At 38.3% G+C, this 26,720-nt stretch overlaps 1 protein-coding gene across 6 annotated transcripts in view; it reads left to right on the top strand.

The window, feature by feature from the left end:
• Window positions 1–26,720, top strand: part of LOC149316866 (solute carrier family 12 member 7-like) — a 126,854-nt gene that overhangs the window by 85,930 nt on the left and 14,204 nt on the right. For 5 of the 6 annotated variants that reach the window (XM_089516415.1, XM_089516416.1, XM_089516419.1 and 2 more), the window contains 9 exons: window positions 1,801–1,899; window positions 4,043–4,162; window positions 5,955–6,059; window positions 8,763–8,931; window positions 17,282–17,477; window positions 18,708–18,877; window positions 20,112–20,243; window positions 21,605–21,712; window positions 23,613–23,726. In XM_089516415.1, coding sequence (XP_089372541.1) covers window positions 1,801–1,899; window positions 4,043–4,162; window positions 5,955–6,059; window positions 8,763–8,931; window positions 17,282–17,477; window positions 18,708–18,877; window positions 20,112–20,243; window positions 21,605–21,712; window positions 23,613–23,726 — 1,213 coding nt within the window. The remainder of the gene's footprint in view (window positions 1–1,800; window positions 1,900–4,042; window positions 4,163–5,954; window positions 6,060–8,762; window positions 8,932–17,281; window positions 17,478–18,707; window positions 18,878–20,111; window positions 20,244–21,604; window positions 21,713–23,612; window positions 23,727–26,720) is intronic. The other variant, XM_089516418.1, reaches the window with a different exon arrangement.

A 26,720-nucleotide genomic window follows, 5' to 3' on the forward strand; every position in this document is an offset into this window, starting at 1 on the left:
TAATAAAAAAGATTATCAATTTGGAAAGCGTTAAAATACAGATGGATGGCAAGTGGACCGAGAATTCTAGTAACAGACAATGGGTCATCGGGGAATTGATTATTTTATTTTGGATGTACAGAGCACATTTAAAGAGAATGCTGCAAGAAAGAGGAAAGTAATGTTTAAAAAGAGAAACATGATGACAGTTAGAAGCAGAACAGATTAGGGCAGATGAAAAGTTACATGTCAAGGAAAAATGATTTGAAGAGTGGCTGGAATCACGACGACAGTTACAAATGTTTAACCTTGAATTATGCATTTGTAACTGATTCATATTCATAGTTCCTATGTGTTCAATATCATGGAATACGTAGGGATTGTAAAAGTCCCCCAATCCTGGCTTAACAAGCGGTAACCTCTGTGAGCAATAGTGGTCTATTCTCCTGTTAATTGGGAAACAGCAGGCTAACTTCTCCACCCCCTTCCTCACCATTGCGTGGAGGAATTGTAACAGGTCCTCTGTTTCTAACTGTTGAACTGGATATTGCTTGTGGAAAAGAGGTGGAAACATCAATCTGCTATATCCAGATAGACCAAGAGAGCAAATCCCTGTATTTCACAGCAGCTGATGCCTGGCAAGTCAGGAATGGGGGAGTCAGGACAGAAAATGCTACTTAGTTTAAGTGTAAGTATAAGTATACTTAATTAAGTAGCTGATCTAGAATTTTGATCAGTGTCAAGATTTAGGAGTTGTCTAAATGTGTTAGGTGAAAGAAAAACCAACGAGTGACTGAAACTTTCTCCAACAACTAGAATTCTTATGAAATCTTACAGTTGTACTTGCATCATGATATTTGCAGTTTGCTGTAATGTACATGAATTGAAATTAATACATTAGAAGCTTATTTCTCGAGTGTGAGGGAAGAACGAAATACTCCACTTGATGCAGAGATGCTGTGCTCTTGTGTCATCTTATCCTACATTTCCCCACCAGCAACAGCCAATATGTCAGGAAAGAGAACAGAGGCTGCCGATATAGGGATAAAGGCCTAAACTCTTGACGCAGTCTGTGGAAAAATCACCTAGCTACAACCAAAACAATATACACAGCAGAGTACAGAAACAAAAACCCACAGCTATTGGTATTGGCAGTGCACTCACCACTTTTTAAACTTAAAAGAAAAAGTCACAAACAGTTGATTCATTTAAAGTTTTGGAGGCTTTTATCTTCAGGTTTCAACATGTTCAATATTATACTGTACATATGTACACATTCCTCTCTGACTTCCAATCAACTCCAGCATCTTCTGTCCAGCTCCAAACTGATCTACACTAGTTCAAAGCAACAACCTTCTGCTTCAACAATAACTCACAACTGACAACAGAACATGTGAGTCATCATTCAGTGTCACATAGCATGATGCATACCTGTAGCAACCTGTGCTCATGACTCAACAGTCAGTGGCTGTCTCACAGAATACATGTCTTCTATCAATCAAAATATTTAAAGGCATATTACTCTAACACAACAGGGTGGAACAGGACGGAAAAATGTATGACGTAGGAACACTGGATAAATCAGTCAGCCTTGTAAGTAAGCCCACAAAAGTTAGTCTTTCAAGGATTTTTTAAAACAGCTGGACACAGAGGAAAGGGCTTTCGTTCTTCTGTGACTAACACAGAAACCAAGCTCACTGACAGAGAATTAATGGAATATAAAGTTTTTCTCCCCCACCATTTTTTTATCTGTATCTCTGTTCCCAAGACCAGAATGAATTGTGATATTCATTTAAATTATAAATGTGTTTTTCTTTGTAGGTTTTTCCTTATGTGCTATCTCTTTGTGAACTTGGCATGTGCAGTTCAGACTCTCCTCCGTACACCAAACTGGAGACCTCGTTTCAAGTATTATCACTGGTACAGCATGGACTTTGAAAATGTATTCATTTGAAGAACAGAATAAGCATATGATTTATATTTACAGGGTGTTTTCAGCATTAAAATTATAATTCCATACAATATTTAAAGAAGCACTTATAAGAAGCACAGGGAGAAATAGAATTCCTGTTTGTTTAGCTGGTTCACATTACTCTTTAGATCAGCCTTTCTCAAAGAGTGGGGCAGGCCCCCCAGGGGGGGCGCGAGGCTCCATAAAGGGGGGCGCGAGGCTCTGTTATGCAGAGGTGTACTTATAACAATTTTATAGACAAATGATACTATTTACAGTCGCGCAGGGGGCGCGAAATGTTTTCTTCTTCCTAGGGGGGGCATGACAGAAAATAATTGAGAAGCACTACTTTAGATGGACAGGAGAGCAGATAATGGCAACAAGGATACTTTGATATTAAAAATAGTGTAGGTACACAAATAGCTTTCATTTGAAAGAACTGCAGGAAAGTTAGAAAATATTTTTTAATACAAATACAGTCGAAGCAAAATTTTAAAAATAGCAGTATATTTATTTTTAGTTCGTACATACCTTTCTACCTTATTGTTAACTCACTTGTGTGTTGAACTATGCATATCATTTTTTATTGACTACTGAAAGACTGGGTAAGGGGGAGGAGAAAACAGAAAAATACTTCCATCAGAACAGAGAATCCTGTTTTAATGGGTTTGCTTTTGTTGTCCCATCCTCAGGAGAAATAGATTTGAGCAGCTTAAGGTTTGGAAAATTTAACTTCTATGACTATATGAACAAATGAACCCCCACAGATTAATTTTGTGCACATAAGGAACACAGTTAAGGGCTGCTTTCTATTGTTGTTTAAAAATGTAAGTAGTTCCAAGCCTAAATGTCAGAACTGTGAAATCATGCATATATCTTAGAGAAAGGGCACAAGCATGGGTAAGCCTCTGGAAGGTGTAGGCCAGGAAATTGTGCTGTCTTCCAAATGTTGGACTGCAACTCCCAGCAGCCCTAGCCAGCATGGTCAGTCATGTGAATGCTGCAATCCAGCAACATCTGGAGACCACATAACTCCCATGCCTGTTGTAGACGTTACTATTTCTCTTAAGTGATAGAGGTATGTGTTCTGACATTTCCACCTTCAAAGTACAGTACTGTTCATCTCTGGCAGCTTGCCTCATTTGTTAATTTACCTCACAAATAGCAATCACAATCTCTCAGCCTTGCCATTTTGTCAAGGTAAAAAGATGGCTTAGCCCTTTGTAAGAAAAATAAAACTTGGTATAGAAATGTGATCGATCTATTACATGTGTATATAGCAATTTTTTGGTGGGTGCTTGGAAACAACTATCTGTAAATCCTGGAAAATACAGAAAGACATGACAAAGAGTATAATCACTTCAGGAACTGCACACAATAAATAGGTCTGGTATTTCAGTAGTATCAAAATTTAAATGCTAAATGACTTGCAACTTGTTTAGAAAACTAGCAAAATTTCAGAATCTTATAGAACGAAAATCTGTATTTGTTTACATCTGATGAAGCAGATGATTAACCATGAAAAATGTGTCCTCTCATAAAAGAAGACAGCATGATTTATGTGCAGAAATGCATTTTTAATTTGAGAGTCACATACTTTTACAGTGGGCCAGTGGTCTCATAGGATCATAGAGTTGGAAGAGGCCACAAGGGCCATCCAGTCCAACCCCCTACCATGCAGGACCTCACAATCAAAGCACCCCTGACAGTAGGCCATCCAGCCTCTGTTTAAAAACCTCCAAAGAAGGAGACTCTGAGAGAGTGTGTTCCACCGCCAAACAGCTCTTACATGAAATGTTCCAGAAAACTTAAAAACTTGCCAAGTATTTTGTAATTTCTGAATTGGCCAAGCAAACTTACTCTCCAGTTGTGCCCAGCTACTTACTCTTGTCACATGTGAGGTCTACTAAATTTAGGTGTTACCAGTATAGAATATGTGGTTTTAAAAGGTCTCATCTCCTGGGTATTAATTTGTGTCTTGTTTTGATGTTCTTTTACTGTTATGCCTTGCTTGCCATATAATACTGCAGTGTGTTTACGTAGAAATTTTTGTAATTTCTGCTTGATCTAGATGCATTATTGTTACCAATCTAGAATATGTGTTTCTTTTAGGACTCTTTCATTCTTGGGGATGAGTTTGTGTCTTGCCTTGATGTTCATTTGCTCTTGGTACTATGCCTTGGTGGCCATGCTAATAGCAGGATGCATTTACAAATATATTGAATATAGAGGGTAAGAGTTTGTTTCTTCTATGTAGTTGTTCAAATAAGTAACTCAGCAAGGAAATTTGTCATGCTCTGTTTTATGAGTTAGAAAAATACCCATTGGTAGATGAACTGAATTTCATATCATTCAGAGAAATAAAGATCTCTTATTGATTATTATGGGGAAAGGTAAATTTTGTAGGGTAGAAGCATGCTGTATCTGTGTATCAAGAGCTGGTCCTTTATATATTTTTTAATTCATTTAAAAAAAAATACAGAATTTAACATGAGAAAGGTAGAAGAACAACACAAAATATTGACATTGGCCCGTTACAAACGGTCCTAAAAGTGTGCTCTGCGTGTGCTAGGGTTAGACTTTCCGGACACGCCCAACCCTAGCATGCGCGGAGCGCACACAAAATGGCGGCAGCCATTCCACACAGCCGCCGCCATTACAACGTCACGACCGCGCCACCTCTATACGGGGCGGCGCGGACGTGACATCGTCATGCCGCACCAGGGCGCATAGTGCACCCCTTCCCCGGCTGCAAAAGGAGCTCCGAAACGGAGCTCCTTTTGCCGTTTGCATCGCTGGGCGCAGCCTTCAGACAGCTGCGCCCAGCCGCCGTGGGGTGTCCTTGGGGCTTGAAGCCCCAAGGACACTCCTTTCCAGGCTGCGGGGAAGGGGCCTTTTGCTGCTTCCCCGCAGCCTGGAAAGCGGTGGATCGGGGCCTCAGCGGCTGCCGCTCTGGCTACTGAGGCCCCGATCCAGCTGGGAAAGGGGCGGGTGCAGGCCGCTGCTTTTCGGCGGTCTGTAACCCGCCAATGTTTTACATAAAACACAGGGCATGAGTTATGTTATCCTGATAGTCCGCCTGCAATTATTTTTACTATAGGATTAATCCTTTCCAAATAGAACCATAGGTCGATAAAATATCACTTCTTTCCTCATTAATTTGATTAACATAAGAAATAAATGGGAACCATGTTACCTCAAAGGTATTATTATACCTCAGATTTCTTGCAGGTGTGTATTCATGCAGTTCTTCATTTGTTTTAGGGAAATAGAATATGCAAGGAATATTCCTAGAAGATTATGTCTTTATTCTGTCTTCTTATGTTGCAAAGGTCACTTCATTCATTTTGGTTAACCTTAGGTGCCAAACAGACCACCGGTAAGCAACAGCTTGGGGGCGGCGTGAGAGTGTGGCATTTAGATGCCACATGCCCTGATGCCGTCCCCAAGCTGGCATCAAGACACCCGCCCACCCAGATGGCAGGCAGGTGCCCTTTTGCCGCCTGAAAAGGGGGCTGAATTTTGCTGCCTCTTTTTGAGCCTGCAGTTGCTGCGGCCCCGATCCAGTGCCCAAAGGGATGGCATTATGCTGCCCCTATAGGGCCATCTGTTCTGGCCCTTAGTCACCTAAAACCTATGCAAAAGATAAAGTATGTATTTTGGAAGAGGACTAAAGGATGATCTAAATGAGCTGCAAAGTTGTTCTTTGTCAACTTCCACTTAATGGCAGCTCCATCAAAATATTAAATTAGATTTTTGAAGCATTTAACCACTAATTTTGTATTCCTCATCTTTCATTTCTGTCAATTCATTATTGTTGTATTTAACATGATAATAGAGATCTGGAGGCATTTTGGTATGGATTCAAAGTCAAAAAAAGTATTTGTCTGAAATGAAATGTAACATGAAATTGGGTCTCCCTCATAGTTAGGTTCATACAATTAAATTCATAGTCTGCTATCTTAACAAGGATGTTGAGTATGAATAAAATACAAATTTGTGATTTTATTATTCTCCTATTCAGAGCTGAAAAAGAATGGGGAGATGGAATCCGTGGTTTATCCTTGAATGCTGCTCGCTATGCCTTGCTTAGGGTTGACCATGGCCCTCCTCACACTAAAAACTGGAGGTATGAATAAATTTACTATTTAATAAATGATTTTATCTTATACTTGTTTACCTGAGAGTAAGCCTAATTAAGTACACATGAGTAGGACTGTGCTGTAAGAAGTAGAGTAACTATTTATTTATATAAATATTTGCTACTATTTGGAAGCTTTTGTTGCTGTTGATCAGTTCTCTCTATTATGAAAAACGTGGGTTTTTAAAGCTAGTTTAGGATTTATCGAACACTGGATTGTTTTCAGTGGTTGGGTTTCACCCTACAGAAGAGCTCTGGTGGCATAGTGGTTAAATACCTGTACTACAGCCACTCACTCACAAACCACAAGGTTGTGAGTTCAATACCAGCCAGGGGCTCAGGGTCGACAGAGTCTGGCATCCTTCCGAGGTTGCTAATATGAGTAGTGAACTTGTTGGGAGCAGTTAGCTTACACATTGTAAACTGCTTAGGAAGTGCTTAAGTACACTGATAAGCGATAAAAATGTACTTGCTGTTTCCATTGCTATAAGATTGGTGTTGGAGGTGTGGGAAATTTGAAGCCAGTGTTTTACCTGTTTATGATTGTGTTAAGTTGTTAACAGTTTCTAGTCAGTTGTCAAGGCAAGAATAAATATTTTACTTGATAAATTATTAGCTATAAAAGATGCATGTTTGATTGGCCCATACATCCAAATCCTACAGTTTAAAGGATGGGCAAGGTTAAATGTTATAATTTTGTAAAATTGGATGTCTAAGAAAATCCTGAATATTAGTATAGTGCTTACGCTAAAAACCTCACAATGGGGTTGCAATGGTGCGCGCCACACCACACATCATGCATGAGCCCCATTATTTTCAATGGGGCTTGAGCATACGCACTATTTGCCTTACATGGAGGAATCTGCAGTGCATCCCCACGTAAGGCAATGGCGCACTGTATCTAAATTCAATGTCTTCTAATGTTAGACACTCAGGAAAAAAATATGTAATGCAAATACAGGATTGAATATCCCTTATCCGAAATGCATGGTACTAGAAGTGTTTTGGATTTAAAAAAAAAAAAAATTGCAGACATAGAGAGAGGGAGAGAGATCTTGGAGATAAGACCCAAGTCTAAACATGGAATTCATTTGTTTCATATAAACCTTATTATACATAGCCTGAAAATAAGTTTATAAACAATATTTGTAATAATTTTGTGCATGAAACAAAGTTTGTGTACATTGAGCCATCAGAAAGCAAAGATGTCACTATCTCAGTCACCCATGCGGACAGTTTTGGATTTTGGAATATTTTGGATTTCCACATAAGAGATACTCAACCTGTATAAAATAAGATAACAATGTCAAATAATTTGGAATAGATTTCTCAAATTGTTATGTGGAACAAAAATACATGTTCATAATTCTTGTAGTATAGAACTGTGTATGTTGTTTTATTTTTATTTTTTCATTTCCTCTTTCTTTATTGTCTGCTTTTAAAAATAGTTTACAACCAATTTGAATATCTTTATATTTTTGTACCTACATATGTGGAATGTTGATGCATTATGCTATGAGGAATGGGAGGGGAATATGAATTTGCGGTTTTCAAAATATCAATAAAATTCTAATTAAAAGACGAGTTCATAGCTTGTGAGTTGGGATGGCAACTTATGGTCATTCAGTCCTTTTTGTACTGTAACTTCCATCATCCCTAACTATTGGTGATGCTGTCTGGCATGATTGGACTTAGAATCCAACATCCGGTGGTCAGCTAATGCCCACCCACTCTGATAAGATATAATATAGTAATGTAGGGAGTTCGGTGCACTTCTTGCTCATGGTTTGTTCCCATCATGAGAAACAATGATTTGTGATTATTTCTAAACTGATCCAGTATTTCATAATCCCAGATGTGTTGTTATTAATTTCTTGTTTCACATCAAAGCTTCCTCTCTCTTTTTCATCTCTTTCTTTCTGTTTAAAAACTCTTCTTCCATTTTTTCAGCTTTATTTTTCTGTTTGTCATTTCATTTCCTTCTGTCTTCCATCTCTGTCTGTTCTGCGTTTAACTTCATCCAGATTTCCTTGTCTTTAGATATCCTTGGACCGCACATCTCTCCACTACTGCTGTCCATCTCTTGCTTCCCTTCATTTCCCCTCTGCTAGTGAGAATTGTAACCAGCCCTATTTTGGTTCTCTGCATTCCAGTTTTCTTTTAGACTCCTCTGTAGTCTTGTTATTATAACTATGGAAACCCATTCTTATGAAGCATGAAAGAAACCCTGGTAGTATGTCTTCACAGCCACACATTGGACCCCATTCATTGTATATGTGGAATACCAGTCAATGGGAGAAAAGATGTACAGTGTCCAAGACAGAAAGAAATTTTGCTGCCCATCGTGGTTTCCAAGTTATAGTAGCTTGTTGTTCAAGCAGGGAATGGCACAACAGATTTAGGTGGTCACTTGGACCATAGTCTGCCTGCATCCCAAGTTAAACCCTTTAGAAGGAGCATCACATAATAAACACTTGTACTAATTAAAACTTCTTCCTGGTAAAACTATCTCTTATTTGCTTAATCTCATCCCATGTTCACTTCCTTGGTCACATTAAATGCAGCATGACAAAATGTTAGAATCTGGTTTTCAGTGATATCTAACTCTATTATCTGTCTTACTATAGTGAACATTGTCATAAAATTCTTGTGTTCTGTATTCCTCCTTTTTTATGTTATTTTTATATTCAGGCCACAAGTCTTGGTTCTGTTGAATTTGGATTCAGAACAGTTGGTAAAACATCCTCGGCTGCTTTCGTTCACGGCTCAGTTGAAAGCTGGAAAAGGATTGACCATTGTAGGATCTGTACTACCAGGAATATATTTAGATAAATACATGGAAGCTGAAAGGGCTGAGGAGGTATGTATTGAAACAACAATAACTGGAAGAATAAACCATGCAAATAATAATTCTGTATTTGAATTCAAACATAATAGAATGAAAGATAGAAATTCAGACTGCTATTTGACCTGGCTGATGTGAATAATTAAACAAAATTTAACATACAGTCCACAGATTTGAGGATCTGCAGATGGCAAGCCCACGTTGTTCCCAATGACAGTACGTACATGAGGCTGTGCTACCATTGGGGAGAAAGGGATGGATGGGTGGGCTGTGGGGGGCTCCCCTTCCTGATGCTCAGCACTGCCCTCCTGTCAGCTTGGTGGGAGTCCTGTATTGACCCCTCCACCCCCACAGCCCACCCACCCATCCCTTTGTTCCTAATGGTAGCACAGCCTCATACTTGCGCCACCATTGAGAACAACATACTTGAGCATCTGCAGATTTTGGTATCAATGGAGGGGGGGGGAACAGAATGAATACCAAGGGCTGACTGCATTACCTTTAGAATATGCTAATTTTATTGATTTCTGTAATCATGTTTTTTTAAATATTAAGTTGTTCAGTTGCAGACTATTTTTAAAGTAAGACTACATGTGGCAGATAATTTGTTAAATATGAGGAGTTGCTGAAAAGTTCATGGCCTGGCCCAGAAGAGCATGACATAGAACCATAAAACCTACTTGTTATTGCTTGCTATTCTGATGTTTGATACACTTGGCACATCATCTGTCAATTCTTTAAACCTTCAAAAAAAATTCTGATCTCTGGTCACTGAAACACTGCTTTGCTGCTGCTATCATCTCTGAATCAGTTGAAAATTCCCTTCCTTTCAAATGCTTTTTAAGGTTTGGAATCAGGAAATAGCCAGATGGAGGAAGATCTGGTGAGGAAGTTGAATGGTCTGTGCACTCAAATTCTTCAAAACATCCATTATCTTGCCAGCCCCTTGAACAAGTGTATTGTGGGGGGGGGGGGGGGGGGAGAGAACACCTTTCTGCAGCTTCCCTTGTCATTTATCTTTCTATGCCTCCTTTAATCAGCACAGAAAGCTAGAGTAGAATTCTGTATTAACTGTTTGGCTCTTCTGAAGATAATGAGTCATCCAACCCTTCTTAGCCCCAAAAAACTTTGGGCATGACCTTTTCTCCAGGCCTTTGCTTCTTGAATTTCTTCAGCCATGGATAACCTGAATGATGCTACTGCAAGGACTGTTGTTTGGTCTCCAGACCATAGTGATGTAACCATGTTTCAACAGTAGTTACAAGTCATTCCAAAAAATATCATTAGATTGCTGAAAAGGCTGCAAAATCAACTTGGGGGTATCCACTTGATTTCATTTCTGGTCAGCATTCAAACATTTCAGCACCCATTTCTCTGACAACTTCTACATGAGCCAACTGTTCATGCAGTATAAACGTCATGCATTCCCAAGATGTCTTTAGTGTCACAGCAATTGTTTAGGTGAGATTAGCCAATCTGCCATAATCAGGAGAGAAAACACGCTAACACTTTCAGGAGTTGACCCTGTTGGAGGCCTCCCAGACCTTGTTGCATCTTCAGTCTCATAATCTTCATACTGAAAGTTGGCATACCACTTTGTTACCCAAAATGCAGGGGTCCTGAGAGGGTACCCACACTTAATATTCAAATAAGGGATTTTTATTAGCCCAGATGACAGCAGCCAAAAAGGCTTGGGCACTAAAGCAGGGATCAAGCCTTTGTATAATAGTTCTGAGAAACCAAGTGCAGATTTAACGCAGTTTAATTTTTAATCAAGGGAAATCACCATACACACATGCGCATGTGCGCACGCATGCACACAAGAAATAATGATATAAGCAGATAACGACTTAAAGGGGATGACAGAGGATAATACTTTACCCATTCCAGACATGTAGCTGTGATCGAAAAATGGAATGAAATGGAAAATGGCTCGGCAGCTGCCATGGGACTGTGGCGTGGTCAATTTATTCTGAGAAGTCAGGTGAGACACAGACAGAGTCCCATGGCTCTTGAGCTCCCCTATGCTGAGTTTACTGCATTTCCTTATATGGCAATGCAGTTTCATGCACTTTGAGGTTATATGCTTTAAACATCCCATTGATATCAATTTGATATCAACACGGAGGAGGGGTACAGAGGGCTAGACATAGAGATAACAACTTCTTCGCAGTTGAATATGACAGGCACTTGTCACTCAATATTTGCATCATACACTCCTGAATTTCCTGTGCAGTTATTGTAGAATAGTAACTTCATGATGGCCTGGAGTTCAGCACTCAAAAATTTGAGGCTTTTTCTTGACATGGTTCTATCAGTGATCTGAAAAATATTCAGAAATTAGAGCTATGATCCTGCAAATTGGCAGTTTACAATACAAAAGAACACTCTTCGAAGATACACTCAGATTTTGGGAAGTGAGTCTGGCTGAGAACTTTCCAACAGCCCCTTGTATAGTTACTAAACATTTGCAGTTGTCACTTCAACCAGTTGTCATAATTTGAACAATACTGTAGCAGTGTCTACTATAACAGTAATGAATGTTAAGCTATCTTAAACTGGGATTTAATACTGGTTTGCAATTCCTGTTTACCATTTGGTGTGGGTTTAATACTAATCATGATTACTGCTGATAAGTGAGGGTGTCAAGTAAAAAGGAAGTCAAGAGAAAAGTGTCCAAGCACAAGCAGTTAATCAGAAAATGTTCTCTGCCACACCTATGAATGATCACCAGTGCTTCAAAATCATTTTTAAAAAAGTCAAGTATTGGAAAGCATTTTCTATATTGCTTATGTAAATATTTATACAGTGTGCCCACGTCATACACGGGCGCCTTTTACGCAGCTTTTAGCTTATGCTGAAAGCTGCACGACAGGAAATGAATGGCACGCGCATCCTCCACGAGCCCCATTCTATCCAGTGGGACTCAAACATAACTTGTCATTTGCCTTACATTGAGGGGGAGGGGTCCGGAACAGATACCCCACATAAGGCAAGGGCACACTGTATGTTAGAGTTCATGCAAGTCCATGACCTTGGCTTGTTCTCTGGTAAAGTCATGCAATTGCAATTCCTTGTACAGCCAGTTATTCTGCTTTTTTTAAAAAGTTGAATGTGTACACTTCTAAAAATTTCACAATATCACAATTTAGTATCCTTTTACCTTTGATGAATATAAAGTTATTTGCAGCACACCACAACAATACTAAGATAGTTAAACTGTGGGAATGCTTTCTGGTGATGATTAATAAAGAGAGAAGAATGGCTCATGTTACTGAGGTTATTGATTCCTTGCCATTTGGAGAGCTTTAATTTCAGTGGAATCTGAGCACACCATTCCATCAGAAACATTGATAAAGCAAATAGCTGCTATCCTTAAGAGCCAGCAATGTTCTGCTGCAAAAGTAACAAAAAGAGAAAGATAACTGAGTGCTAAAGCCATAACTTATAATAGTTTTCTAAGTGCCTGTAGAGGCCCAGTGTTCACTAGGTGGGGACATCAAGGAAATTTGACAGACTACTCTTTCTTGTGTATTCCAAATGTGGGAAAAGCCCCATTGTGTAACATTAGCAGAACTTCTTGTTTTAGGGTGCAATATAAGGAAGGAAATAAATAATAAAATCGTTTTATTGCTTGCCTTCTCTTGCTGTCAGAAGATTGTTAACCAGAAGTGAGTGTCCTCTTTATACTGCCACCTTGGAGGTGTGAGTTCCTGGCCCACAGCTGCACAGGGTGTCTGAGAGACTAGAGCAGTAAATCAGCAGGAAACACAGTGACAGTGAGATTTCCACTATGAGATAGAAACAAAACAATATATAATATTCAGAGATCGGTTCTTCATACAATATGGAGAGCTGATGAAGGTTTGTGACCCATACTTCATACTGATTGCTTCATTACTTACAAGAACACATTTTTCATAACTGTTCTACCTCCCTAATATTCCTCCTTTAGATATTTTAAGACATAGCCTTGACCTAAATGTCTTTGCTCATTTCCCCCTTGATCAACTTCCCTTTGTATTGTATAGTTAAATTGGATACCCACTGTGATAACTTGTGGTAAACAGAAGGGGCAGCACATTTTAACTCATTTTGCATGTTATATAAAGAAAATTCTTCTTTGTGGTCTCTTGTGGTTGACACACCATGGTTTTCCTGCACCTACCCAGAGCATATTATTTATTTGGAGTTATTTATACCCCGCTCTTCGGGCACAAAGGTTATCAGAGCAGCTTACTTTTTTTAATTAGACAATTCCCTGCCTTCAGGATTACAATTTAATAAGACATGACACAGAAAGAGAAGGGAATGATGGTGGGAAAGGGATCAAGTTCATTGGTTCTTCTATCCCTCTAAGGCCATGGCCATGGCAGATGGACTGGAGGGAGGGCTCTTCATCTTACATATTCAGAACCTTCTGTAGTAGCTAGGCAAGAGTTTTGGGGTAGCTTCACCCACCCAAATCTACTCTCAGTGTTCCCAATCGTTTACCTCAGTTCCTTTTCATCCACCGCTTGAACAACATCGAGAACCTGTCTAATGTTCTGTATATGGTTATTTCTTGACGTGGCTACGTTTCCAACCATTCTTTAGATTTTTCCTCCATCTTGGGTGTAATTTTGTCTGGTGATGATTTTGGTGGTGACTACTATTCTCGGGTTTTTCCTTTGATTTGGTTGGTGCTCTCTTGGTGTTTGACCTAGCTTGTTAATGACCGCATGCTCTCTATTCTGTCTCGAAGTGCAATCCTCTTATTCTTTTAAGAGATGTGAGGTTTGTGGAACATAGCAACCCAGGAGGTATGTCCACTCAGGCTGTTTACTGCGTCTCTTTGAGACTAATTATTATTATTATTATTATTATTATTATTATTATTATTATTATTATGTTTCCCCGCCTCTCCCAGTGGATCGAAGCGGGGTTACAGACTAAAAAAGCACAAAGTGTTTACATAAAAATACAATTAAAAGCAGCTAAAAACAATAAAATATACAACATCATACAGTAACAATAGCATCAACAAACAAGGCAGGGATCATACACAGACAGGGCAAGTCATTCATCTCAGGGGGGTATTCATATCAGGTGGGGTATGCTCAGCTAAAAAGCTCGGTTTTAATCGCTTTTCTGAATGTTTCTAACGAGGTTGCCGAGCGGATCTCCTCAGGGAGACTGTTCCAGATTCTTGGAGCATAATGTGGTGGTCATGTTCCCATTGCAAGGCATTTACCTCGAGTCAAATGATAATTTTTTTTGTACTATCCATTTTAGCAAGGTATTCATTTTAGACTAATCACTCCAATTTTACACAAATTTCCAGGGAGAACAGAAAGATTTTATCTCTTCCTCCTACTTGGGAACCCTGATGCTCAAATTACAGAGAAGGTTGCTATGTTCTTTGCCTGTACTATTACTACTCGTAAACAAATTTTAGAGGGAAAATTTTAACGGAGAAACATTAGTTTTAGCTATGAAATTTTAATATTCTGCTGTAATCCCGCTTTGATCCGAAGGGAGAAGCGGGAGATATTATTAAATTTTTATTATTATTATTATTATTATTTTACCTTTCTCGGTTTTTAATTTTAGGGATTTAGAGAGAAACAGTTAGCCATCTGTATTTAGTGTTTTATGAATTTTAGCTGTATTTAGTTGTATTTGTGTGTATTTTTATGTATTTTATGCACTTTACATTATATTTGGTCTATGACAGTAAATAAATGATTGAATGATTGACACCCCCTTTTACATTAAATTCAACACCCAAAGTCATCACTCAATTATTAATTTAGGTGTACTGAGGAGGGCTCAAAATAGTTTCTGCCTTGCTTTTTTTTTTACTATGCTCTGCAATATCCATTTAGAATAAACATAAGATAATTTGTGTCACAGTGCTTAGAGCTAAATGTTTTATTCTTAGCCTGTGTGAAGTCAGCATTTACTTAAATGTAGCATCCCCTTAATATTTAACAAGATAGTGAATCTCAGAGGTGTGCTTGCATTAATTCCAGGGAAAAAGGAGATGGCTCAACAGTTTGTAAATGGTTAGTGGGATGAATATTTAATCACAATTGTCTGATTATTTAAAAACCAATATAGCAAATGTTTCATTGTGTTCGAAAATCTAAGTGGTATTTTGAATATTACCTATTGCTGCTTTTAAAAAAAAGGAACAAGTAACAGTACGTGTTTGAAGCGTGATCTGTATTTCTAAACCAGAATATTTAGGAGGGAGATTCTGGAGACCAGACAAATTCAGAAAAGAGTAGAAAGTCAAACAACGTTTTGCTGTTTTAGGGATTTGGCCTTAATAAGGAAAGTTCTATTTTCCCAGGTCTGAGGACAGTTTGATCAATTAACTGAGACTTTTTTACATTAAGCAACACTATAATGCATTAGATGGCAACACAAGACAAAAACAAAAAATGACATATGATGTATATAGCATTTTACTCTTCATGAGACAAAAATGTCACACAATCCAGCAGTCTTATTTTCTGTAAAGTCCCATTGAAATAGCTTAGAATACACAGTTGCACAGTAACCTTGCTTTTTAATGGGTCTTTTCTAAAATAATGGCCTGGTGGATTGTGCACTCATGCAGTATTAAGGAAGCGACCCAAAATTCTGCCAAATTTGGAAGGAGATTTAATTTTTGTCATCAGACATATTCTTATGGCCCAGTTTAATTAAGTTATGAACTTAAAACAGGCTTTAGTATATACAGATTTCTCTAATCTCAGAAGCTATGTGATATTATAAATGTATTAAATTTATGTAACTTTGTAACCTAGATCGCAGAAGGAGATTTCACATCTAATTATACCCAGTAGTCCTCTTTGCACCCTCGTTGTAAGAATTACATCTCATTTCCAGATAACATGGGTGATAATTAATTCAGTAATTCATTTCCTCATTTATGGCCTTCAAATATTTTCATTTAACACATGTCTTCTTCCCCACTAATGCAAATACTTTACTTAATTTAAAAAATCAAACTAGTATTTTTGTGATTAGCTAAATAATCACTGCAGTAGATTACAATTATTCAGCTTTTTCTTCTCTAGTGAAATTACAAAAGGCTGAAATGCTGGTTTCAGGAAATGCTGGCTTCATCCTCCCAGATGAACAATTTCAAAAAAGTTAAGTAGGGCAGCAGTTTTTGCATCTTTAAATGGTAAATATTAAATTGCATGATAAATGTCCAAATTAAAAATCTTCATTTATGTTAGCTTGAGAAACACAGTGGTGCCGTTCTGACCATAGCAAATAAGAAATGCAATCACTCCAATTGGTCCTGAGTTATATAGAACAGGCAGTGTAGATGGGTTGCATCTACACTGTAGAGATAATGCAGTTTGACACCAGAATGCCATGGTCCATTTTACAGAATCCTGGGATCTGTAGTTGTGTGAGGCACCAGCAGTCTTGGTCAGAAAAAGCTAAATATCTAAATATCATCACATGAGCTTCTACAAGGAAGATTCATCAGATGCATCAAAGTAGTTGGTGATGGTCTACCAAGTTTAATGCATCTGATGAAAGATACTTTTTCTTGTTCAATACTCATGATAAATTATGTCTGCTTTTAGATGCAACAATACATTACATTTGTCCTAAATGGAGATTAATCTTCATGTAGTGAAAATGTTTTTCCACTTGAATTGCCATGTATGCAAATTGTGTTGGTGCCTGTTTTTGTCATGAATGTCTGTGACCCAAACTGCATGGGTCAAATAAGGCAACTTCTGGCTGCTTTGGGGACATGGTGTTCAAATGATGGACATGCCCAAAGTCACTGGAAGCTACTCTGGCACTGCAATCCAGTCCTTTAGACTGGGTCAAAAAGGAGTGAATTATATCAGACTCCTGGCAATGCTGGTTTGGGACCGCAGCAGTAGCCTGCTTTGGGAACAGGCCATGCAGTCCCTGTAGTCCCATCCTGACTGAGGCCAGAGGGGCCTCCAGCCATTCTTTAACAGCTGTGTGCTTCGACCCTATGTTTGGAAACCAGATTGGCCTTAATTCTCCCAGTTTTCAGCATCTGATGGTTGAGAAAGAGCATACCTTCCCCCTCAGCATCAGTTCCAATTTGGAAGCCCACTTCCTTCCTTGAGATTTTATACATTCCTGTTAAGAGGGCAGGATATTTTTATATGAAAAAATACTAGGTCACCCTAATTCTCAGTATGATGGATAGCAAAGTTATTTAATAATTTAAAAGCTCCACAGCTCAATATACATCCTGTTAAGACTGTTCAGTACTGTAACATGCTGGCACTCATCTGTGTAAATACCTGTGTAAGTCTTAAATGAGAATTCATAAATATTTATATATGCAACTGTCTCTTTCTGCTAACAGAATATTAGATCCTTAATGGGAGTAGAGAAAACCAAGGGATTTTGCCAGATTGTGGTATCATCCAGTGTTAGAGATGGAATTTCCCATTTGGTACAATCTGCTGGTCTTGGAGGGATGAAACATAACACTGTCTTGATGGCATGGCCTCAGTCTTGGAAGCAAACTGATAATCACTTCTCTTGGAAAAATTTTGTGGGTATGTATTACTGTAGAGTCAATATATACATGTTGATGACATGTAGTACAGTGCTCCTGCGTCATATGTGGGTGCACTTTACGCGGCTTTCAGCATATGCTGAAAGCCGTGTGGGGAGAAGGGGTGATGCGTCCCATAGAAGTGAATGGGGAGTGCGCCTATGGCACGCGTGCACCACCACAGTGCCACATCTCATTTAAATGGGGCAGAAGCATAGGCGGTATTTGCTTTACGTGGGGGAGTCTGGAACGGATCCCTACGAAAAGTAAGGGCGCACTGTATAATAATTTATTTTAACATTTCGTCCAACTGATCTCATAATGTTTGAAGATTTTGGGGGAAAAAGCCGGTTAGATTTCCATAAAAAGAGAATTTCACAGTGTATTAGGGTTGGGCCATGATCCAGCCAAAGTTGTGACATTGAGATTCAGAGAGAAAATTGCAGATGTTCCTACTTTACTTATTTAAATCAATGGAATTCAGCTTTGGCTAGTTCTTATCTTTGACATTTTCAATTTTAAAATATTTTATTTAGACCTGGTTCAAAACTACATCAAGATGCTCTCATCTTGAGAAGGTATAAAGTTCAGGTGGAAAACGGCATTTTTAATATTCCTCCTAGTAGAAAAGCTCTGTCCGAGTCTATGCTACACTAGGGTCAGAAACACACAAGCCAAAAGAAGCAGCTTCCTGCCAGTTTGGGGGTGTGATGTTTATGTGACGCAGGTCCCCAATGCATCCAGAAGCTGCTCCGATTCCAAGCTCCAGTCCACAGCAAAAAGGAGCCATTTTAATCTGGCTTCTGCAATGTGTGGCTTAGGGCTACAGGCAGCAACTTGCTTTCGGAGCAGGCCATGTAGTTGCCATGGTTCAAGTCTGATTGTGGCCGAACCAGCCAGAGGCTGCTCCATCCCGGTCAGTTGTTTCGGCCCTTGGTTTCTACTTACAAGGAGGAGAGCTTTGAAAAGTATTATTCTTATACCTAGTGTTATTAACTGCTGAATTTTTTGTCATCTCATTGATCACACTTCAGCTACCAACACAATTTAATCAACAAGCAGACTAGATGTAATTACAAAGCAATTTTGTCTTCCAGTGATGCCTATAAATTTTTGTTTCAAGTTGTAAGAAATAACATTTACACAATTTTAACATGGCATCTATTTTGCATTTCCTAAAATAATATGGCTCCTGTTTGTATAGTTTGAACAATTTTGTTTCTTCTTTCAGACACTGTACGAGAAACAACAGCTGCCCGTCAAGCTCTTCTAGTGGCTAAAAACATAGATTTGTTCCCAATGAATCAAGAGCGCTTTAGTGAAGGTAACATAGATGTATGGTGGATTGTTCATGATGGTGGTATGCTGATGTTACTTCCTTTCCTGCTTCGACAACACAAGGTATTGACATTAATTTTCTTTAAAAAGCTTTTTGTTAAAATGAACACATTTGTTGTATAAGCTCCTGAGAACATGGAACATTTGTTTATGAAAACTATTATCATCTTTGGTACGTCATAAATAAGTACTTGTTACAATCAACTATGACTTTAAATATTTTTTATACAGGATATTTCTACAGTCGGCCCTTCTTATATACGGATTTTTTATACATGGATTTAAGCATACACGGTTTGAAAATGTCCCAAAAAAGTATAAATTTACCTTGATTTTCCATTTTTTTAATAAGGGACACCATTTTGCTATGTCATTATATGTAATGGGACTTGAGCATACACGGATTTTGTTATACACGGGAGAGCTTGGAACCAAACCCCAGTGTATAACAAGGGTCCACTGTATAATGTAACTTTTAGAAGGTGAGGGAAACAAGTTAACAATAGACAGTCACTGAGAAGTGTTTGTGTAAGCATAAAATTGTGCTCTTTGGTGGATAAAGTATCATATGTACCTGAAAACTTGGAAAGATCCTTACATGGAGAAGATCCAGTTGCTGGAGATGGCATGCAGTGATTATGATCTTCTTCATTTTTCTGTTGACCAGTTGGAATCCTGTACTAGAATGCTAGTAATCTAAAGCTTGCAAAGAATGTCTTCCTATTATTAGCATCATTTTATGTTTAGTGTTGCATAAGATAAAAAAACAGCAGAGAATACTAGTAAAGAGCAGTCTCTAGGTTTTATTACATCATCATCATCATCATCCTTTCTCTCAATATAGGGACCTAAGGTATCTACCAACAAATTTAAAACAGTACAAATTAAAAACAACATAAAATCATTAAAAAGTATAATATATAGTTTAAAAACAATTAAAAACTAAAAAGTTAAGAATATTAAAATGTATTTAAAACTATATACAAACCTTGACATCTGAATTGCACAGCATTTAAAAGCTCAGCCCTCATCAGTTTGACAAAAACTTTCTTACCACAGGAGAGTAGGGATGGGGCCATCCTGGCCTCTCTAGGGTGGGAATTCTAGAGCATGGGAACAGCCACAGAGAAAGCCCTTTCCCTTGTTCCCACCTAACAGGCCTGTGAGGGTGGTGGGACAGAGAGAAGGGCCCCTCTGGACCATCTTAGCACTCTAATGGACTCATAAAGTACCAAGTTTAAAGTTAATAGGAAATTGAATTCACATTTTTTCATGAAATGTTGTTCTCTGATGACAGGTGTGGAAAAAATGCAAAATGCGTATCTTTACTGTGGCTCAAATGGATGACAACAGCATTCAAATGAAAAAAGATCTTCAGATGTTTCTATACCATCTTCGACTTAATGCTGAGGTGGAAGTTGTTGAAATGGTACTGTATTAAGACTTTACAAATTAGTTTAAAAAGTGACTTAGATGAATATGTATGTTTGCTCCTACTTTTCACTCTCTTTAGAGAATTGGAAAACAGCTTATAAAACCATTAAAAAAGAATGTGCCAGAACTCATAAATGTATATATAACAATAGAAATAAAAGCTGCATTTCAGTGGTTTACAACATGTAAGCCAATTGCCCCAATAAATTGGGTATTCATGTTAGCAACCTCAAAAAGATGCCAGGCTGAGTCCAGCCCTTGGCTGGAATCGAACTCACAGCCTTGTGGCTGTGAGTGAGTGGCTGCAACACCGGCATTTAACATCTGCTCCACCATATCACTTGAACATTACAGTAGTAATAAAAGACAAAGACAAACTGTAATTTGTCCCCAGATGTCTCTCTCTCCTTTCTTTCTAAATGTCTGTAAGCAGTATGCTTGTGGGGGAGATCAAATTGATTATTCTGATGCTAACTCCGATGAGGTCTTTACGGGTCATGCAGACAGGCAGCTTGGAGTGGCCTCTGTCAGCTCCAGCATCAATCGGACCCCAATCGGCACAGCCCTAAGCAGGCCGCCAGCAAGGAAGGGCTTTTCACTACTCCTTTTTTGGCATGCTTTTCCTGACCATGTGAGCACTCCACATGGCTTCCAGCTGCTCTGGGAACACGCACCGTCTGCATGCCCTCCCGCCAAACTTTTGAGAAGGATTGATAAGATGTGAGCCATTATATTTTCCATTTCTAAAACTAGTTTATGATGAGGACACTATCTTGTGCAGTGATTAGATGATTAGACAGATACAGTTGGCCCTCCTTATAGGCAGGCTTGCCTTCCGCAGCTTTGAGCTCATGTGGAAGGCAAGCCCAGGCAAAAATAATGGGGTGCATACTTGTGCAGTGCACCACTGCGAGCACACACCGCATTATTTCCTATGGGGCTTGAGCGGAACAGGAAGGAGAGTGTGAGAATATATGGACTAAAGGATACAGTATTTATCCAAGAATACACAATATTCAGTGTGTATTCTAGTGTTACAAGTTTATTGCAAAAATAATTACATGTATGTTTCAGTATTAAGTACTGGCAAGATATTAATTGCAGAAAATCAGTTTTTAAAATGAGATTTTCCCTAAAGTGCATGGCCTCTTTTTGATGGTACAGTTGCTTGCATCAGTTTTAAAATTCAGTAGCAGTTAAATGTAAATTCAAATCTGGCTAGGAGCATTACAGTGGCAAGCATCAATATCGTTGCAAAAGGCTATTTCAAAGGTAGTCCCAAGGTATCTTTCAAATACCAGGAAGGATTGTATATTGTTTCCTTTCAGTACTAATAATTATCATTTATTTTTCCAGTTTGAAAATGATATTTCAGCCTTCACATATGAAAAAACTCTTGTGATGGAACAGAGATCACAGATGCTAAAACAGATGCAGCTCTCTAAGAATGAAAGGGAAAGAGAGGTAATTAATTTTATTTTTCTTGCCTTGTAAAAAATGAAAATTATGTTAGCAGATTGAACAAACCTGGTGCTTATCAATAAGAACACTGTTGCCCTTGTCGAGAATATTCCTATAGACAGAGTGAATCTGTCTTGATTCAAGGAGCAGTAAGTGTCCAGGACAATGGATTCAGGACTTCTGTTCTCTAAACCCCATTGAAATGAACAGAACTGAACTTATCGTTCTGTCCCATGTTATAATACTATAAAATTTTAATAGTAATTCTGCACACTTAGTCTCTCTCTCTCTCTCTCTCTCTTAAGGTCATTTCCAGTTTTCAAAAATCTTTACACTTTTGAAAAACTACTTACAATTTAACTTACTCAAATGGAAATCATTTTTTTAAGTGAATTATCATGGTCCAACCTTTAAACCTTATTAGTGGGTCTTTGGGGGGAACTGTGAATTCTTTGCTTGTCTAGACTAGGAAGTTAGGATTTAAAATATTATGAACAAAATTGTTCCATCTCTGTCAGTCATCCAGTGTTGAAAATTCTGAGAGCAATCAAATGTTAAAGCTAGTGATTATAGGCTGCCACAGTCTTTACCTATGATTTTTGTTAACATCCAGTAAAATAAATGTAAAAGTTCTTGCTTATTTCCCACAATATGGCTGACTCTGAATTTTGTTTTGTTTTATTGCATTCTTCTTTTCAGAAAAATAATAATTGATATTTGAAGCCTATTGTGGCTTTAACAGATTTCATGTTCTATTTGCTTGCTGTTGAACAAAAATCCTGGTGGGCATATAGTAATTATTACTGTTGCAATTAGTTTCTCTTTTTGTATCTTAAACAAATAATATTGTTTGGTGTAAAACATATTCAGTGTGCTTTTTTAAAAAAAGCATTCTGTCCAGAATATTTATTTCATGTTACTGGTGGACTAGAGCCAGACTGCAAAAGAGTTTTAAGGGCAGGATAGTTCTGATACCAGAACTGGCCTATGTAGAGTAGACCTCTAATTTCTGAATACTTACACTCAAATTTTAATTGGCCAAAACATCTCCAAAATATAGATATATTTAAATTTTCTTTTCTTAATGTTATTAAACATTTGGACATAATTGTAGCATAATTAGGTTGCCTTTAGAAATATTTCCCCCCGTTTAATCCCATCTTGATGTTAGAGCCGAACATCTACAGTGCAGTGCAATGCCTGTGAAAAGGAGGTGATGCTCTCTGCGTCAATAGGAGAATAGTGTCTAGATCGAAGGAAATAATAGTATTTCTTTATTCTGCTTTGGTCATACCTCACCTGTAATACTATGTCCAGTTCTGGGCACCACAGTTCAAGAAGTATGTTGTCAAACAAGAGGGTGTCCAAAGGAGGGCAGCCAAAATAATGAAAGGTCTGGAAACCAAACCCTGTGAGGAACAGCTTAGGGACTGTTTAGCCTGGGGAAGAGAAAATTAAAAGGTGTCATGATAGCCCTGTTTAAATATTTGAAGGGATGTCATATTGAGGATGGAGCAAGTTTGTTTTCTGCTGATCCAGAAACTAAGATGCAGAGCAATGGATTCAAGTTACAGGAAAAGAGATTCCACCTAAAAATTAGGAAGAACCTCTCGACAGTAAGAGGTGTTTCACAGGGAATATGCTGCCTCAGAATATGGTTGAGTCTCTTCCTTTGCTGGATGGTAATCTGTCAGGAGTGCTTTGATTGTATATTCCTGCATGGAAGATGGTTGAACTGGATGGCCCTTGTGATCCCTTCCAAATGTATGATTCTTTGTTACAGGGCTGAACAAATTCATTTTCTTTTAAAAAATATTAAATGGTATTGTATTTCATGTACTAATGTAATTAATGATATCCTTTTTCTATACGCTGGTTGCGCCTGGTGATCTTCCTATCCCAGATTCAGAGCATCACTGACGTGTCTCGTGGCTCAATCAGAAAGAAGAGTCGCTCTAGCCCACAATGTATTGCTCAAGATGTAGACAGTCTGCTACCTAATAACATTCAAGAAGAGGTAGAAATTGTATCACCTGGTTGATCCCTCCCCATTACCACACTTACAGTGCCACTATAAACCATACTTTTACAAGTTGCTAACTTTAACCTGTTCTTCTAATTCTTACTAACCATTATTTTATAAAGAAAGAATAGCAGCTCTAATTGATAAACTGTATTTTTAGAAAATGCTATAAATAAGCATGGTTCAAACGATTTACAATTCTAACTTGGTTCTTGAAAAACTAAACAAATTAGATAATTGTATAAATTAGATAATTGTACTGTCGAACAGTAAACTGTTTGACAGTGGGACACACTCGCTTGGAGAGTGGTGGAGTTTCCCTCTTTGGAGGTCTTTAAACAGAGACTGGATGACCATTTGTCGGGGGTGCTTTGATTCTGAGTTCATGCATGGCAGGGGGTTGGACTGGATAACCCTTGTGGTCTTTTCCAACTCTGTGATTCTATGATTCTATGAATTGTTTCTGATGTGTTTTTTTTAAATTACTTTTATTGCATCACTGTATATATGATGACACACTGGAGATGACAGGATCACTCAGTTCACTTAGTGAATCCATAATAACTTACCCTTACATTATCAGATCTATCTTGTTGTTATTATGTCCCTTCAAGTAAACCTGTGGCAACCCTAACATTTAGAGAAGGTTTGCCATTTCCTTCCTCTAAGTCAGAGAAACTCAATTGGTTTCAATGGCTGAGCAGGGATTCAAACCCTGGTCTCCCAGAGTCCTAGTCCAGCACTCACACTGCTACACCACTGGCTCTCAGATCTATTTGGTCCTGATTAGCTAGAGAGGTTTTTCAAAAATGTATGCAAGTTGCTCACTGCCATAGAAATGTTTGAGTATTTATCCCCACAATGTCTTACTTTTTACACTACAGAGTTATAGCACTAGATTCCATTTCAATTTCCTTGTCCGCATCTTATGGAATCCTGGGATTTGCAGCATAGGGAAGGATATTTAAAATTCTCATCTGGAGAACTCCTCTAGTTGCTCACCAAACTACAACCCCAGGAGTGCGTAGGATTCAGCTATGGCAGTTTAAGTTAATTCAGAGAACTGTGTAGTCCAGACGTAGTGCCTGGACAACATAATTGTATAGTTTCATCAAGAAGATGTGATTTAAAAATTATTCACACATTAAGAAGTATTAACTGATGTGATTTCACATGCAGGATTTCCTTCAGATTACTTCTCTCTGCTTTTATATCAGTAAAAAACAGTTACCTTCTTATATTCTTATTTTATATTGTCTTATATTCTTATATTCTTCCCTCCTCGTTCTCAGCAAGATATTGCCTCTACTAAGCAATCTTTGGCATCTTAACTCTATATAAAGTTTTAAAAATCTCATAGATTCAGAGGTGATTGAGGTATTTAACTTACTAAGAGATAAACTGCTACCTTCCACCATCATTTCTCTTGAAGTAAGCATTAGATAAATAGTAAGCAAGTTATTTTCTGTAACATCTTTTGAAACATGAAAAATGAACTTTCTACAAACAAAACAAAACAATGCTTTCTTTTTGGGGCCAGTGCCAATATTATCCATTATTCTCCCCCCACATACACATACTCCTTTGTGCAATTCATGGTGTCTTTTAACCATGGTGTAGTGTTATTTCTAGATAGATGTTAACCATGCTTGGAAAGTAGAATTTAAACAACGGTACAAAACACACTGCAGAAATAATCCAGTTTGAGACCGCTAACTGCCCTAGCAGCCAGGGAATTCTGGGAACTGAAGTTTTGTGAGACATTTAGCCTTCTTTGTCAGAGAGAGCTCTGGTGCCACAATAAATTACAATTTCTAGGATTCCCTAGCACTGAGTCATGGCCGCTAAAGCAGTCTCAAACTAGATTATTTCTGCAGTGTGTTTTGGTCCAAAGTTTAATAATTCTGACTATAAAAGAATGTAGTAAGTGTTAACCATAGTGGATTTCTTAGCTCATATCTGTCCTAGCTTGTGAAAACTTGTCCGAGAGGTGGTTAATCTCTTCTTGAGGAATTCTGTAGTTCTTGCTGATTTGAAGATTTCAACTGAAAATAGCCCTATTGAAAAAAACATGTTTAGGTCTTGTGATATGGGAAAATTTGTTTACAGTGTCTGATTTGCCTTGGACAAGTTGTTGGAGAGATTAATGGTTGCTCCATTGCAGTCTGTTCTGGATGAAAGAGATTATTCAAATCACATCTAATCCATTTTTAGATCTGGTTATACCATGGAAACTGCCTTGGACTTCATTTGCACTGTAGAAATAATCCAGTTTCACACCACTTTGACTGTCATGGCTCAATCCTGTGGTATTCTTGAATTATAGTTTGTTGTGGCACCAGAGCTTTCTGACACACAAAGCTAAATGTCTTACAAAACCAGAATTCCATAGTCTTGTGCCATGACAATTAAACTGGTGTCAAACTGGATTATTTCTACAGTGTGAATGCAGCCTTGGTCATCTTAGTGGGTGGTCTACTCTAGGATATGGACATAACTAATAACCTGGACCCAAGCCGTATAGGGTTTTATAGATCAAAACCAGCACATTGAATTGTGCCCCAAAATAGACTGGCAGCGAATGGAGCTGTTGCAACAAGGGAATTGTGTGCTCGCTGTAGGCAGCTCCAGCTGCAGCTCTTTAGGCCAACTGAAGTTTCTGAGCACTTTTCAAAGGGAACCCCACACAGAGCACAGGATGTAAGCAAGGCATGTACCACTGTGGCAGATCTGACTTTTCCAGAAATGAATGGGTGCAGTTGGTGCACTAGCTTTAACTGTGCAAACACATTCCTAGTTATTGCCAAAACTTGAGCCTCAGATAAATCCAGAAGTACCCCCAAACTTCAAACCTGAGTTTCAGGAGAAGTGTAACCCCATCTAACACAGAGTGAATCCCTTTTCCTGCATTTGCCTTTCAACTGACCAAGAGCACCTCTATCATGTCTGGATTATGCTTTAATTTGTTTGCCCTCGTCCAGTATTACA

Source organism: Sceloporus occidentalis, unplaced genomic scaffold (assembly GCF_023333645.1).
Source record: "Sceloporus occidentalis isolate IW3139 unplaced genomic scaffold, rSceOcc1.0.p SCAF_3, whole genome shotgun sequence".
Lineage (NCBI taxonomy): Eukaryota > Metazoa > Chordata > Lepidosauria > Squamata > Phrynosomatidae > Sceloporus > Sceloporus occidentalis.